Here is an 11,557-nt window from a genome sequence, read left to right as displayed (position 1 = left end):
GCTACACAACCTCGTAGATTCACGGGACACATCTGGTAGGGCACTGCGGGAATTTCCCACCAACCTCGGGGACGCTGTCATGTATTTCCCGACATATGCGAGCTCAACAGATGGCATAACTCTTAATTATATTTCTCGTTTTACTTCACCCGAAACCATGGAGCCCTTTGTGAAGACCCATTCAGCCAAATGCATGTTTGTGAAACGATCTGCAGTAGAATTTAGGATATGTTTAGTCATGTTGGCACATTCAATTGGTTTAGAAAAGCCACATCAACAGGCATGCTCGCACACAACTGCAAGAGTCTTCCGTATAGCCCCGTGATTTGCTCCGAAGTGAAATCAACCACTGATATTGCCGCGTGTGCACAAACACTGTGCGATGTGCCCAAGCAAATTATAATGCGACAATTGTCTCGGGGAATACTGGGGATTAAAATTAGCGGATTAAAAATGCTGAATTACATTTGGTCAAATGCATCTGCTAAGGAATTGGATAATGGAATCTGCTCAACCAACTAAATGAACAGACCAAATATAATTTAGTATTTTAATCCTGACATCGTCAAACATTTTATTGATTTGATTGGGGATATTCCCCCCCCCCCCCCCATTCATACTCCTTTTAAATACCAAGTGAAAGTCAGAGACCCTCCCTGCTCAGACCATTGGGGCGGCACTCATTTCCATTTGCATTCACAGGTGGAAAGTCCACATTTACGTGGCCAGTACATCCATAGAATGACCACAGCTGACTTGCCACAAAATGGTACACATTTCCTTGACCCCAGGATGAATAAGGTGGTTGACTTCCGATTGGGATGTGAACTAATAACCTTCCGATTGTGAGTCTAGCACTCGTGAAAAAAAACTAAATATCCGAAAGTGGTGAGTTTTATTAAACGAGCACTTGATTCATGTACAATTTTCATCCGATTGAACACTCGTATTTCCCGCACCTGATTGGCCTCTTGTCACTTAGATACAACGCAATCGAGATTCAAGTGGAACACACCGGGAGGCGTCTGCCAAGCAGAGCCGGCAAGCCGTTCCACAGCCCCCAACACAAGAGGGATCCATTTATAGATATCCCACTAAAATAGCGAGATATAGAACATTGATTTCACAGTATACACATAAGCAGTCCCCCTCTTTAACCTCCCTTATCCATTCCTCTCTCAAAACTTAACCTCTTCCCCATTCTCTTCCCTCCCCTTTCCCAACCCCCACGACTCCACCCCCTATTGTGGTCACCCATTCCTCATCCTTTGCACACCCCTATCGTCTCAATAATTTGTTTATACCATTTTTTTATTATAATCGAATCTATAAATGGATCACCTTGAATTACAAGAATTTCCCCACGGCAACTCATTACCTGACAGCACGCCAGGGGGGGGTGGGGGCAGCTTGATTGACCAAGACATTGAGCGTTCACGATGCGCCCTTCCGTGTTTCTGCACCGGTCTTATATTTCTCGTGGCATTTTGGCCTCACAATAACAACAATTTTATTATTACAGAACTTAATAATTTAAATTATTGCCAAGCTACGTATTACGCTGCAAAACGTTGCGATTGAGTCACAATAACATATGCAGAATGTACACGTTGTATACGTCAAGTGACATAGCAAGCGTAAGAAACTACTCTAAATATAATGTGGTTTACCTTGGAGACCGTGCTCTTGCTTTAAAGAAATAAAAATAGAATCCAAAAACACATTCAAACGGGTTCTCTTGGCTTTAAGTAAAGAAGTGATCATCGTCGAGGTGGTCTGGTATTACACGGACACACCAAGATGCTTTAGACTGGCTGCCTCTTGCTGTCAAATACAAGGAAAGTTGCATTCTCTTTAAGAATTCATTATTGGGAGAGTGAAACAAAAGTTCAACTGAAAAAGGGATTTCACGTTTAATCCGCGTTCTCATTTTGGCCTTCTGTGCACAGACACAAATGACAACGTTAAAACTAAAATGAGAGAAGCACAAACCCGAGCCTCGTGAAGCACGCCCCACTCTGCACCAACTCTCCTGGATTTCTGCAAGGAAGTGCAGTGGCCGTACAGTACTTCCCAACAGAAATCGGCACGAAGTTCTTATGGCTCCTCCCGGCTTTATAAATACCTGCGCACAATACGGTCACTTCTTACTTCGACGTGTGCGCGCAAAATAACCGATGGCCCCTGGCATGGCACACTGGGGGAACACAGTTGGGAATCTGAGCTCAAAGCAAAGCGCGTGTTTGCACAACACCAACAGCGTTTCCGTCAACAGCTGCATATCCTCCGTGCATCATTTCAGTGCCGTTTGGTGCCTTGTGTACAAGTGCTGAACAAAAGTGAACACGTATACAATTACTCTCAAACACAAATTGCATCACAATCAAGATAATGTTTGTTGGACCCAGTAGACGTAATAAAAAAAGAACAAATAAGCAAACAGCGCTAATTTTACAAAAAAATAAACAATGGCCCCAGTTTGCAATTTCAAATTGTCAGGTGAACTGCTTTTGTAAATTTTTCCACTCATCGCAGTAGAAAGTCCATACAATTATTTGCTAAACTGAATTATCGAAAAATGAGGCCATTTTCATGTCACACTGCTCACTCACATTTTGTTTTCACATTGTGAAGATTTCCCTCCAAATTATGTTTTTTTTACTTTTTTTTATCATTTTTCCTCAAGTTATGAAACGGGAGTTTATTTTTTTTCATACATCTCCAGCAACCCAACACTGTCAAACTCACTTACATATGCTATTACGTGATAGGCACACACGACCTGGAATGGGGTTTTAGTTTTACAAAACAAAGCGAGAATTAATCAAGTTTTGATACAGGTCTTCATAACACTGGTCTCCCACCATGGACGTAAGCGATCACAAGTTCTTGATTCAGCAAACCGTTTATAAACGCAGAAAATAAGGAATGATGATAGCAATTCACTGCCGTATTTTTCTGTAGAACTTCTTTTTATAACGTCGACATTAGAAGGCTGAATTCCAACGGTGGCGGCTCAGTTGGCATACGCGGTGTCTGCGGCTTGGTACGGCCCCCACAGCACACCGTGATGAGAAAGCGACACCTTCTCAGGGGTTTCGCGTGCAACCTCCTCTTCACTTGACGCCGAAGAGAGCCAGCTGTCGGCAGCCCTCGCCTCTCTTCCTCTAACACTGCCAGTTCTTCCTCCACGCTTGGCAGTTCAGACTTGGCAACTTTGCTGCTACCGATTATCAAAGACGGGCCCCCACTGTCCATCACAAAACGGCACGTTTCCCCATCACGAGAAAAATATCTGTCGCTCCAAATATCTCTCTGCCGCTTTCCGTTCTCATTGTTCTTACCATGTTTTCTTTTTTATTACATTTCAAAATACATTGACAAGTGTCTCACCTGCAGCCACATGCAGGGGAGGGGCATTGAAGAGCTGCACCCTCGTGGGTGCTGCTGGATGACGTTCAGTTAGTCGCAGGACTGCTGCTTGTGGCTTATTCTGCGCTTCAATTCAAACACATTGTTTGGACGATACTTCTAAGTTTTCATCCTTCCCCCTCCCCCCATCGGCATTAAAATTTGACGGTTCCAGCAGGCAGGCTACTGTTGCAGAGCCTGTAGTAGCGAAGGTCGTTGACAAACCTGTGTACGCATTGCGTGAATGATGGCAAATCCTGCAAACGTTAAACACAGGAAAGCGTTAACATTGATTTAAAGCACCTTCCGAACTCCTAATTTACAAACTCCTCCGTGATAATTGGCACTTCTCTGAAAGGTCAATAACAAGACAAACACAACTTGGCAAAAATAGCACAAAAGTGTGATGGAAAATAAACTTTAAAGCCACTTGCTTAAAACTCAAACAATATTTGAAAATTATAAATATATTGTTTTTATTAAAGCAACTAGTATAATTAACACTTAACTTAAAATTACAATTCTTCAACTTTATGACCAACAGAATATCCCTTAATATAAAAGTCTTTGAGGACCAATATGAAAAAAAATGTGTTAGATGTTGTTTGTGTGTGCAATGTTAATCTTCAGCTCCTACCCTCAAGCCAGCTGACAAAACCAATCAAATGCAGTCATCACGTGGGGAAATATATTAATTGATGTGGTGTTTCAACAAACCCGAATGGTGAAAGGCAAGCTGCATTCTGACGTTTCACTCGAGATTACACCCAGCATCAGCAGGTGTGACCACAAGTTCAGCGCTAGCGAAAATGAGCTTCCTCACCAGGGAGCTTAAGAAGTAGGTGATATCAGCACACTCATGCACGTGATGCAGTTTAATAATCACTTGTTGATTGGTTGTTTTGCAGGTTAGAATAGTTTAGTAAGCGTAATTGAATATACTCGTTTGTGAAAAGAGGCTATCAATTATATTAAGGGATATTGTTGGTCATGAAGCTGAAGAATTGTAATTCTCAGTTAAGTGTTAATTGTAAGTATGTATTTTCAACTTCTTTGGAAAATACGCAACCAACCTTGCTAATCAGAGGTGCAGGGGAAGACAAGGAATTAACACAAAAAGCAGTGCTAAAGAAAAGAGTTTTCAATTTACATTTTTCAAGTGCATCCTTCCAGTGGCTTCCTAATTTCAGAAGAGCATTCCAGTTCGATGGAGCTGTGCTCTGCCAGATAACTCACCCTGTCCATCTTGAAGTTCCCAGCGAGCGTGCCCTTCTGTGCCATGTCCACGCCGTCGCACGTCTCCAGGAAGTGTGGCAAGAAAGAGGCGTAGAAGCCGTCAAAGTCGACCGAGGCCATGTTGTAGAGCGCCACGGCGATCTCGTCCTGCAGCAGGTCGTGCGAGCGGTGCAGCAGCACCTGCAGCAGCACGTGCAGGAACTGGAAGAGCATCGACGTGCGGAATATCGTCTGTGCAGGCAGGCGGGAAGGGGAGGGGGTGGTGAGACAGAGACCAGAATTTGCAGGGATACAGACATTCATGTGATAAAACTGGTACCTCCATGATGAAATGGGCCTGTGCCAGACTGAGGAATCACACACAAGCAATAAATAAATAAATCATCATTACTGGTGAATAAACGTGGCTTACACCATTGAACACAGGTCAGAGTAAATGGACAGCGTGCGGCTGGCAAGGGTAGAGAGTGTGCACCTTATGGTATAGTTTATGTTTGGCGTTGAGGCTTTCCAAGGCGGCCAGGTTCTGCTTAAAGATGTGGATGTCAGGCTGTAAGAAGGATTGCCCAAAAGCCTGCAAAACACGACGCACGCAAACAAGTAAATCCAACGACTACACATTCGCTACCAGTGCATTACACATCAGTTTACTTCCAGTTTACTTCCAGTCTACTTTCGAAAGGAAATCCGTCTCTGTTAAACATGTCAATGTTTGTAAGAATTGCAAAAAATGTTATGCACTGCTACTTATAACATTTCGTCAATTGCTTTGCAAATGCCAATCGAACAGGGCTTAAAGTGCCGTAAAGATGGACCCAATCACGACACTGGGAATCTGGTTGTGCTCGAGGTAGTCGGTACCTGCATGATGGCAACAAATTGTCCCTGGTTTTCCATGGATTCCTCGTGGCCGCCCCTCTGAATGGTGGCGAGCACGGCCGTCTTGAAGAAGTGGCGCCAGTTGTGGTGCAGCAGCTCGAACAGCAGCTCAAACAGCTCAGCCTTGATGTCCGGTGATGAGCGCTGTCGAGGGGGAGAGGAGGAGGAACCACACGAGGCTGCGAGTTACACATGCACCCTGGATGGCGCACACGACACGTTCAACCGGTCGACTCTGCTACACCAATTTAACCCTTTCCCATTCCGAGACGTCTGCAAGTTGCAGGGTGGGTCCCGTTCACCGTTGAATCTCGGAACGTGAAAGAGGTTGAGCATAGCGCCATTTTTTTTTAAGACCGCAGAGAACTGGAGCGACACGACCGCACTATTATAACTGGCGCCCAACTGTGCCACATGCCCTTCCGCATAGCATTGTGGGAGCCTCGGTACCGATTAAGTTATTTTAGTTTTCTTCCCAATCGGAAGAAAACGTCATTGGAATAGGAAAAGGTAAAACAAGGCAAAAATAACAAAATACTTGCATTCGTCAATAACACTGTGGCATTAAGTATATAATGCGACGTTTTGGGCAGTGGCCCTTTTTAATAGCGCATAAACATATAAAAATGTTTAAATGTAGATGGTGTGAAGGACCTGAGTTATTGATTTATGTGTTTTGAGTTTTACATTATTGTGCTTCTGCAACCACTGCCAATGCAGTGTCCATCATATGGTGGTGCAGCCGTGCAGAATGACAAGGGACGAACTCTGCAGGCAGTGTGTGAAGCCCTGCCGCGAATGGGCCACAACCATTTGGGCTGGGAAACCAATGCAGGAAATTAATCATTTAGCTGCGGAGTAGTAGGGTGACTCACCGCAGCCACAATGGGGTACAGCTGCTCCATGCAGAGTGAGATAATGCTGGGCAGGAAAGCCTTGAAGGCAGCGCCAGGCTCCTGGGCCACCAGCTGGAGGATCTTGAGGAACTTCTCCACCACACGGCAGCCCGCGCTCCCGTCGTGCAGGATGCTGTCGGCCAGCTGATCCCTGCAGACGACGGAATGGAAGACAACAATAGTCACCTATCAACTCCTCATTGGCCTCAGATTATTGGAGCAAAGCATGGGGGGGGGGGGAGCAGTGATTGCTTAAACTGGCAACCCTCCCGGCTTTTAAGCCATCAACAACTGTTCCCTCTAAACTAAGCAACAATAATCTGGATACTTGCTAACTTGCGTGCTATTGAAAAACAAACTTAATTGTTCATTGAGCACTCTTTTTATGTTTAGATGTCCTTCCCCCGCACCTCCGATTAGCACAGTGCGAAAGAAGTTCAACATACATACGTACTCATCTGGTTAGCTGGCTGATTCATCGACACATTGAGTGCTTTCCCAGCACAAGCGTGTCACCATCTAAGCTATACAGGATAGCAGCCTAATTATCTAATGCAGGTGGCACTCACCAGTTGGCAAAAGCAATTAGCATCCATGAGTAGGAATGAAATCTCCGTCCCCGTTGAATGCGCTAATCAGTGTGGCAGCTATACAGGCCGATACACACAAGTCACTCTGTACCTGCACGGATTGTGCAAGGGTAGGGTGGGGGATGTGGGATGCTGTACCGTGTAAACATGTTGAGAAAGGTCTGGATGGTTTGTTCTGTGAAGGGCACTCCAATTTGCACCTTGAGCCCTTGGAAGAGGCTCAGGAAAAATGTCAATATATCATCCGTCACATCTGGAGACGAGAGGAGGGTAAAAACACGAGTGAGGTTAATCCCATGGGGGTATAACATCTTTGCTGATATTTTCTTAGCACTGCGAAATGAATGCACAGTAAAAAATATATAAAAGTGAATGATGTCTTTGTGTAATGTTTAACACGCTGGATTTGCAATCCAGCGTTCACAGATACATTTCCCGGCATAGAAGTTGAAACAATGGGCATATTTATCTTAACCCCCCCCCACCTCCCGGGGGCTCTGTCCACCCAATAGCATCAATGGGTTTAGAGCACAACCAACTGGCAGGATGCGTGCGGTTATAGCGTGTGTAATCCCATGTCTTCCTAAGACATCTGCCCAGAATGTAAGAGTAGGCCAACTAGCCTCTAGATGAGGGGCTACATCTATTGGTGAACCTAGAGCTGTCTCGAGAGATGTGAACAATAAAATGCAGGGCTGCGCTTTCACCCATGAATAAATACCAGGACATCAAAATTAATTGTCTTAAATTCCCAAATGTGTGTACCCTACCACTGTTACAAAAAACCGCACCCTCGGCACTCCTCACAGCTGTACCTGGCTGGCTGATGAAGAGCGGGAAGAGCACAAGGGTGACCTGTACCGACTCCTGAATGGCTTGGTGACAAATCTGCCGAGACTTGGTCACCTCCTCCGATATGCTCTCCACCACGTCCCGCAGAATCGCTAGTGTCCGCCGCACAACCGGCTTGGCTGCACACCAGGCCACACCGACGAGACATTTCAACGGCCGATCTGCACTTGTAATTACACATTTAGGTTGTCTTACCCACAATTGTGTCCGTCTTGGGGACTTCCATCCCAGCATCCCTTCCGTTTTCCCATTCCTTTTTCTTGTTCCATACATAATCCTTGACTCCCTTTCCCATGGTGTGCCACGGGTCAAAGTTGTTATTATATATATGCAAACATCTAACCTGGCTCCAGCAAAAGTTTGTCCTGTTGCAGGCTGTTCTTGAGTGCGCGGTACTGCTGCGTGAGCGTCTGAATCAGGCCGCAGAAGTTGGAAGAGCGCACAACCCACTGCTGCTCCCCATCGCCAAGGCTGGGCCAAGGCAGCAGCAGTGCACTCACCAGCGCTCGGCACACCAGCACTTGCGCCTGAGACAAACACACGCACACAGAACAGATATTGGAGTCAAGCGCAGATGTTTTTGTCAGCTGGGTGACACGGCCCAGCGGGAGTGCGTTCATCTGCTTGTTGCAGAGGGTTTGCGATTCGAATCCAGCAGCCACTCAGGTTAACACTGCCGGTGTTTTAACGGTAAAATACGCGCCATCTGCTCCATAGTGGAAGTTAAAGATCCTGTGATGTCATTTGAAAAGAGTAGGCCATTGTGTCAGTGTGGTGGTTCAAATTTGGCAAAGTTGAAAATTCATCCCCAGCTGTGAGAAACTATTGCAGGCTGTGAAACACAGCGCCTTCCTTCATGGCACCCTTGCACTATATGACGCAAACATCCAATGCGCTAAATTATTAATATTCAAAATGCTTCACGACGGATTCATAACCACCACCATTAACTGCATCCAGTATTTCCAAACAAAACTGTTTCAAATAGGTATAAATTAAACAGGTGATTTCCTAAACTGCAGAATAATGTAAAGATAATTATTAAACATACAAACATTGATATAAAAAGAAAATGACCTTTTGCACAAAGAATTCGTACCTCAGCGTTCAGATGGTACACCGAGCCATCCGAAACTTTGGCAAACATTTTCTGAACGGTGGGCAAAGTGGCGAGGAACGGGGGTCGCACAGTCGACGCGATGGACACCAGCAGATGCGCAGACGACAGGAGGATTTTCTCAGGAACCTGTAGCGCACGACCCACGACGTCAGCTGTTACAACCACCAACTACAGCAGCACTCGCATTACCATAAAACAAAATGCACACAGTATTATACTCAGGTGTGCAACATGCTATTATTGTTTTCCAAGGAAAGGCTCACCAAGTGGAGACTCGTTTTAAGGACTGTGGCACCAGGTTTTTGGTGATGTTGCGTCATCGCAATTGATTACTTTGTAGGCATTTATTTTTAAACATGTAATCCCAATTGAGTAATTTGTCAGCAAAATATCAGCATTGCGATGTTTGGCCAATAGCGCTTACATTGATTTTAGCTATGGAGAAAACCTGAGAAGCCAGAGGGGAGCCAGGCAGAACAGGGGGAGAACTTCAACACAGAAAGGTGCCCGCCGTGTCGGGAATCGAACCCTGGGACTTCTTGCTGTGAGGAAAGAGTGTTGCCACTGCACCACCCTGCCGCCCCAAATATTCGATGTCCAGAGTGGTTGTGCATGTGTTGAATACAGATGACTATGCATTGGGGAATCCCAACTGTAAAATGTGTACTTGAATTGGGAAAATGTAGCTCTTACATGAAGCACTCAGGGGGAAAAGCTAATTATTTGGTGATACTGCGTTGGCAGTGGCACACAAGCAACACATAATAACTCTACACACTCGTCAGAGGGAAAAGTGGATTCCCACGACCGCCGACTAGTTTCCCGAGTGCCACAAGTGGGAACACCAAAAGGGGAAATTCTCGATTTGAAGCTTTCGTGACTGCAGGAATCCACTCTCTTTGGTTCTTTCGGTAAAGTCACGTAGGTAGAAAATAAAATAAATCATCTTATAAAAATAATTTTAAAAATCATTTTATTTTATACCTACGTGACTTTACCGAATGAACCAAAGAGTATGGGGAAATTCTCTCTGAGTGCGCTGGAACGTGACGCCGCCGCTGTGAGTGTTTCGCACTGCGCAGGTGATGGGCACCCACCTTGTTGTCCAGCAGCGGGGCGACGGCCAGCATGGCGGTGGAGACGAGAGACACAAACTGCTTCTGGTCCTGCCCTTGCCGCCGGAGCTCCGTGCCAAACTGGGCCAGCCAGTGGCTGTAAGCCTGCAGTGCAGCGAGCGACTGAGCATGCCTGCAGTCATCCGACAGTCATCGCAAACGCACACAAGCCAAAGGACGGGGGGGGGGGGGGGCAAACATCAGTAAGTTAAGACCATCTCACCGGAACTGGATTCTGACTTTGTAAAAAATCACAACATGCAGGAAATGTATTACAAACTGCGGAAATTACTGTACTTTTGAAGACTGCAGGAAGGGATTTGTAGAGTCACCATTTAACAAGCTTTAGCAATGGTTCCTGCCTGCCAACTCGTATTGCACCGGAGCATGTTATGTGATAGCAGTCTAACGAAAATAGTTATTCAAAAGGTGCCAACGTATCGTGTGAACTGCCACGGCATATTAAGGGAGGTTCCAATACGCTGCGCCATTCACAGGATTCTAGGAGTACTCACACGTCAATGAGGTCTGGTTTCAGGACAGATGGTGCCGCAGTCTCTATGGCAAACAACTTGGTCTGCGTTCCGTACAAAGTCATTTCCACCAGCCTGTGGTACCGACAAGGAGAATAAAATGGCAAGACACACAATCATATTCGAGTTGTTAATAATCAGTAAACCGTTAACTGTTTTGTGAATCAATCGATTCAGAATAGTTGGGAACCGTTAAGACTCCAGCGGAATTGTAATAACGCACGCACGGATTGGCACAAGGCACATGCGACTCTGCTTCGCCGCAGCCATCTTCAAGGCTCCAGTGAGGAGCCCAAGTCACTGGCGCGTGATACATTTCTCGGTGAAAAAACAACTGCACCCTTGCAATTGCTTGCGCATGCCCCTGCTGGTGGACGGACTTCCACTAGAGGGAGCTCGAGAGGACATTTGGTCTTCTCTTATATACTTACCAGGTGTGAAAGGAGAGGAGGGTGTACCCACACTTAACCCCACCACACAGCAGGACCTCGGTGGAAAGAGGCCAGGGGGGATTTTAGAAATGTTCCCAACTGCCGCACCGGGAAATTAAACCGGTAGCCAGTGCACTGCAAGTCCAGCGTGCTAACCATTACACCAATCGCTTCACGCGACTGGCACCACGGTCGCTCGCCAGCGAACGCTCGCCTCTGCGCTAAGAAATCACAAAACGCCTCAGGGGTCAAATGCATCACGGCACTGCATTCGGAGGGTGCCCTACGCCACGCAGCTGTTTCCACCAAACGCCGATCCCGAAAACTCCGTACCTTTCCACGATAGAAAGCGCGTCGCTGACCCTCTCGTTAAACACGTCCCCGATGAAATGCTCCGCCAGGCGGCCCACGGCCTGCAGCAGTGAGCTGAGGTCGCGCAGTGAGCAGTGCAGCCGCCGGCAGTCGTTCTCCGCCGTGATGTTTAGCCTGCCGCC

At 46.2% G+C, this 11,557-nt stretch overlaps 1 protein-coding gene across 1 annotated transcript in view; it reads right to left on the bottom strand.

The window, feature by feature from the left end:
- Nucleotides 1-878: 878 nt before the first annotated feature.
- LOC133341009 (exportin-6-like) overlaps nt 879-11,557 on the bottom strand; it is a 30,313-nt gene continuing 19,634 nt past the window's right edge. The window contains exons 14-25 of the mRNA XM_061549590.1: nt 11,397-11,556; nt 10,615-10,707; nt 10,082-10,232; nt 8,964-9,110; nt 8,208-8,391; nt 7,828-7,983; nt 7,151-7,265; nt 6,402-6,573; nt 5,509-5,670; nt 5,123-5,221; nt 4,648-4,878; nt 879-3,668 (exon numbers count right to left, since the gene is read on the bottom strand). Coding sequence (XP_061405574.1) covers nt 3,567-3,668; nt 4,648-4,878; nt 5,123-5,221; nt 5,509-5,670; nt 6,402-6,573; nt 7,151-7,265; nt 7,828-7,983; nt 8,208-8,391; nt 8,964-9,110; nt 10,082-10,232; nt 10,615-10,707; nt 11,397-11,556 — 1,772 coding nt within the window. The 3' untranslated portion in view covers nt 879-3,566. The remainder of the gene's footprint in view (nt 3,669-4,647; nt 4,879-5,122; nt 5,222-5,508; nt 5,671-6,401; nt 6,574-7,150; nt 7,266-7,827; nt 7,984-8,207; nt 8,392-8,963; nt 9,111-10,081; nt 10,233-10,614; nt 10,708-11,396; nt 11,557) is intronic.

Source organism: Lethenteron reissneri, chromosome 10, assembly GCF_015708825.2.
Source record: "Lethenteron reissneri isolate LAM-NWPU_2019-01 chromosome 10, ASM1570882v1, whole genome shotgun sequence".
Taxonomy (NCBI): domain Eukaryota; kingdom Metazoa; phylum Chordata; class Hyperoartia; order Petromyzontiformes; family Petromyzontidae; genus Lethenteron; species Lethenteron reissneri.
The sequence above is the reverse complement of the archived record's forward strand: the minus strand, read 5'-3'. Positions and strand labels throughout refer to the sequence as shown.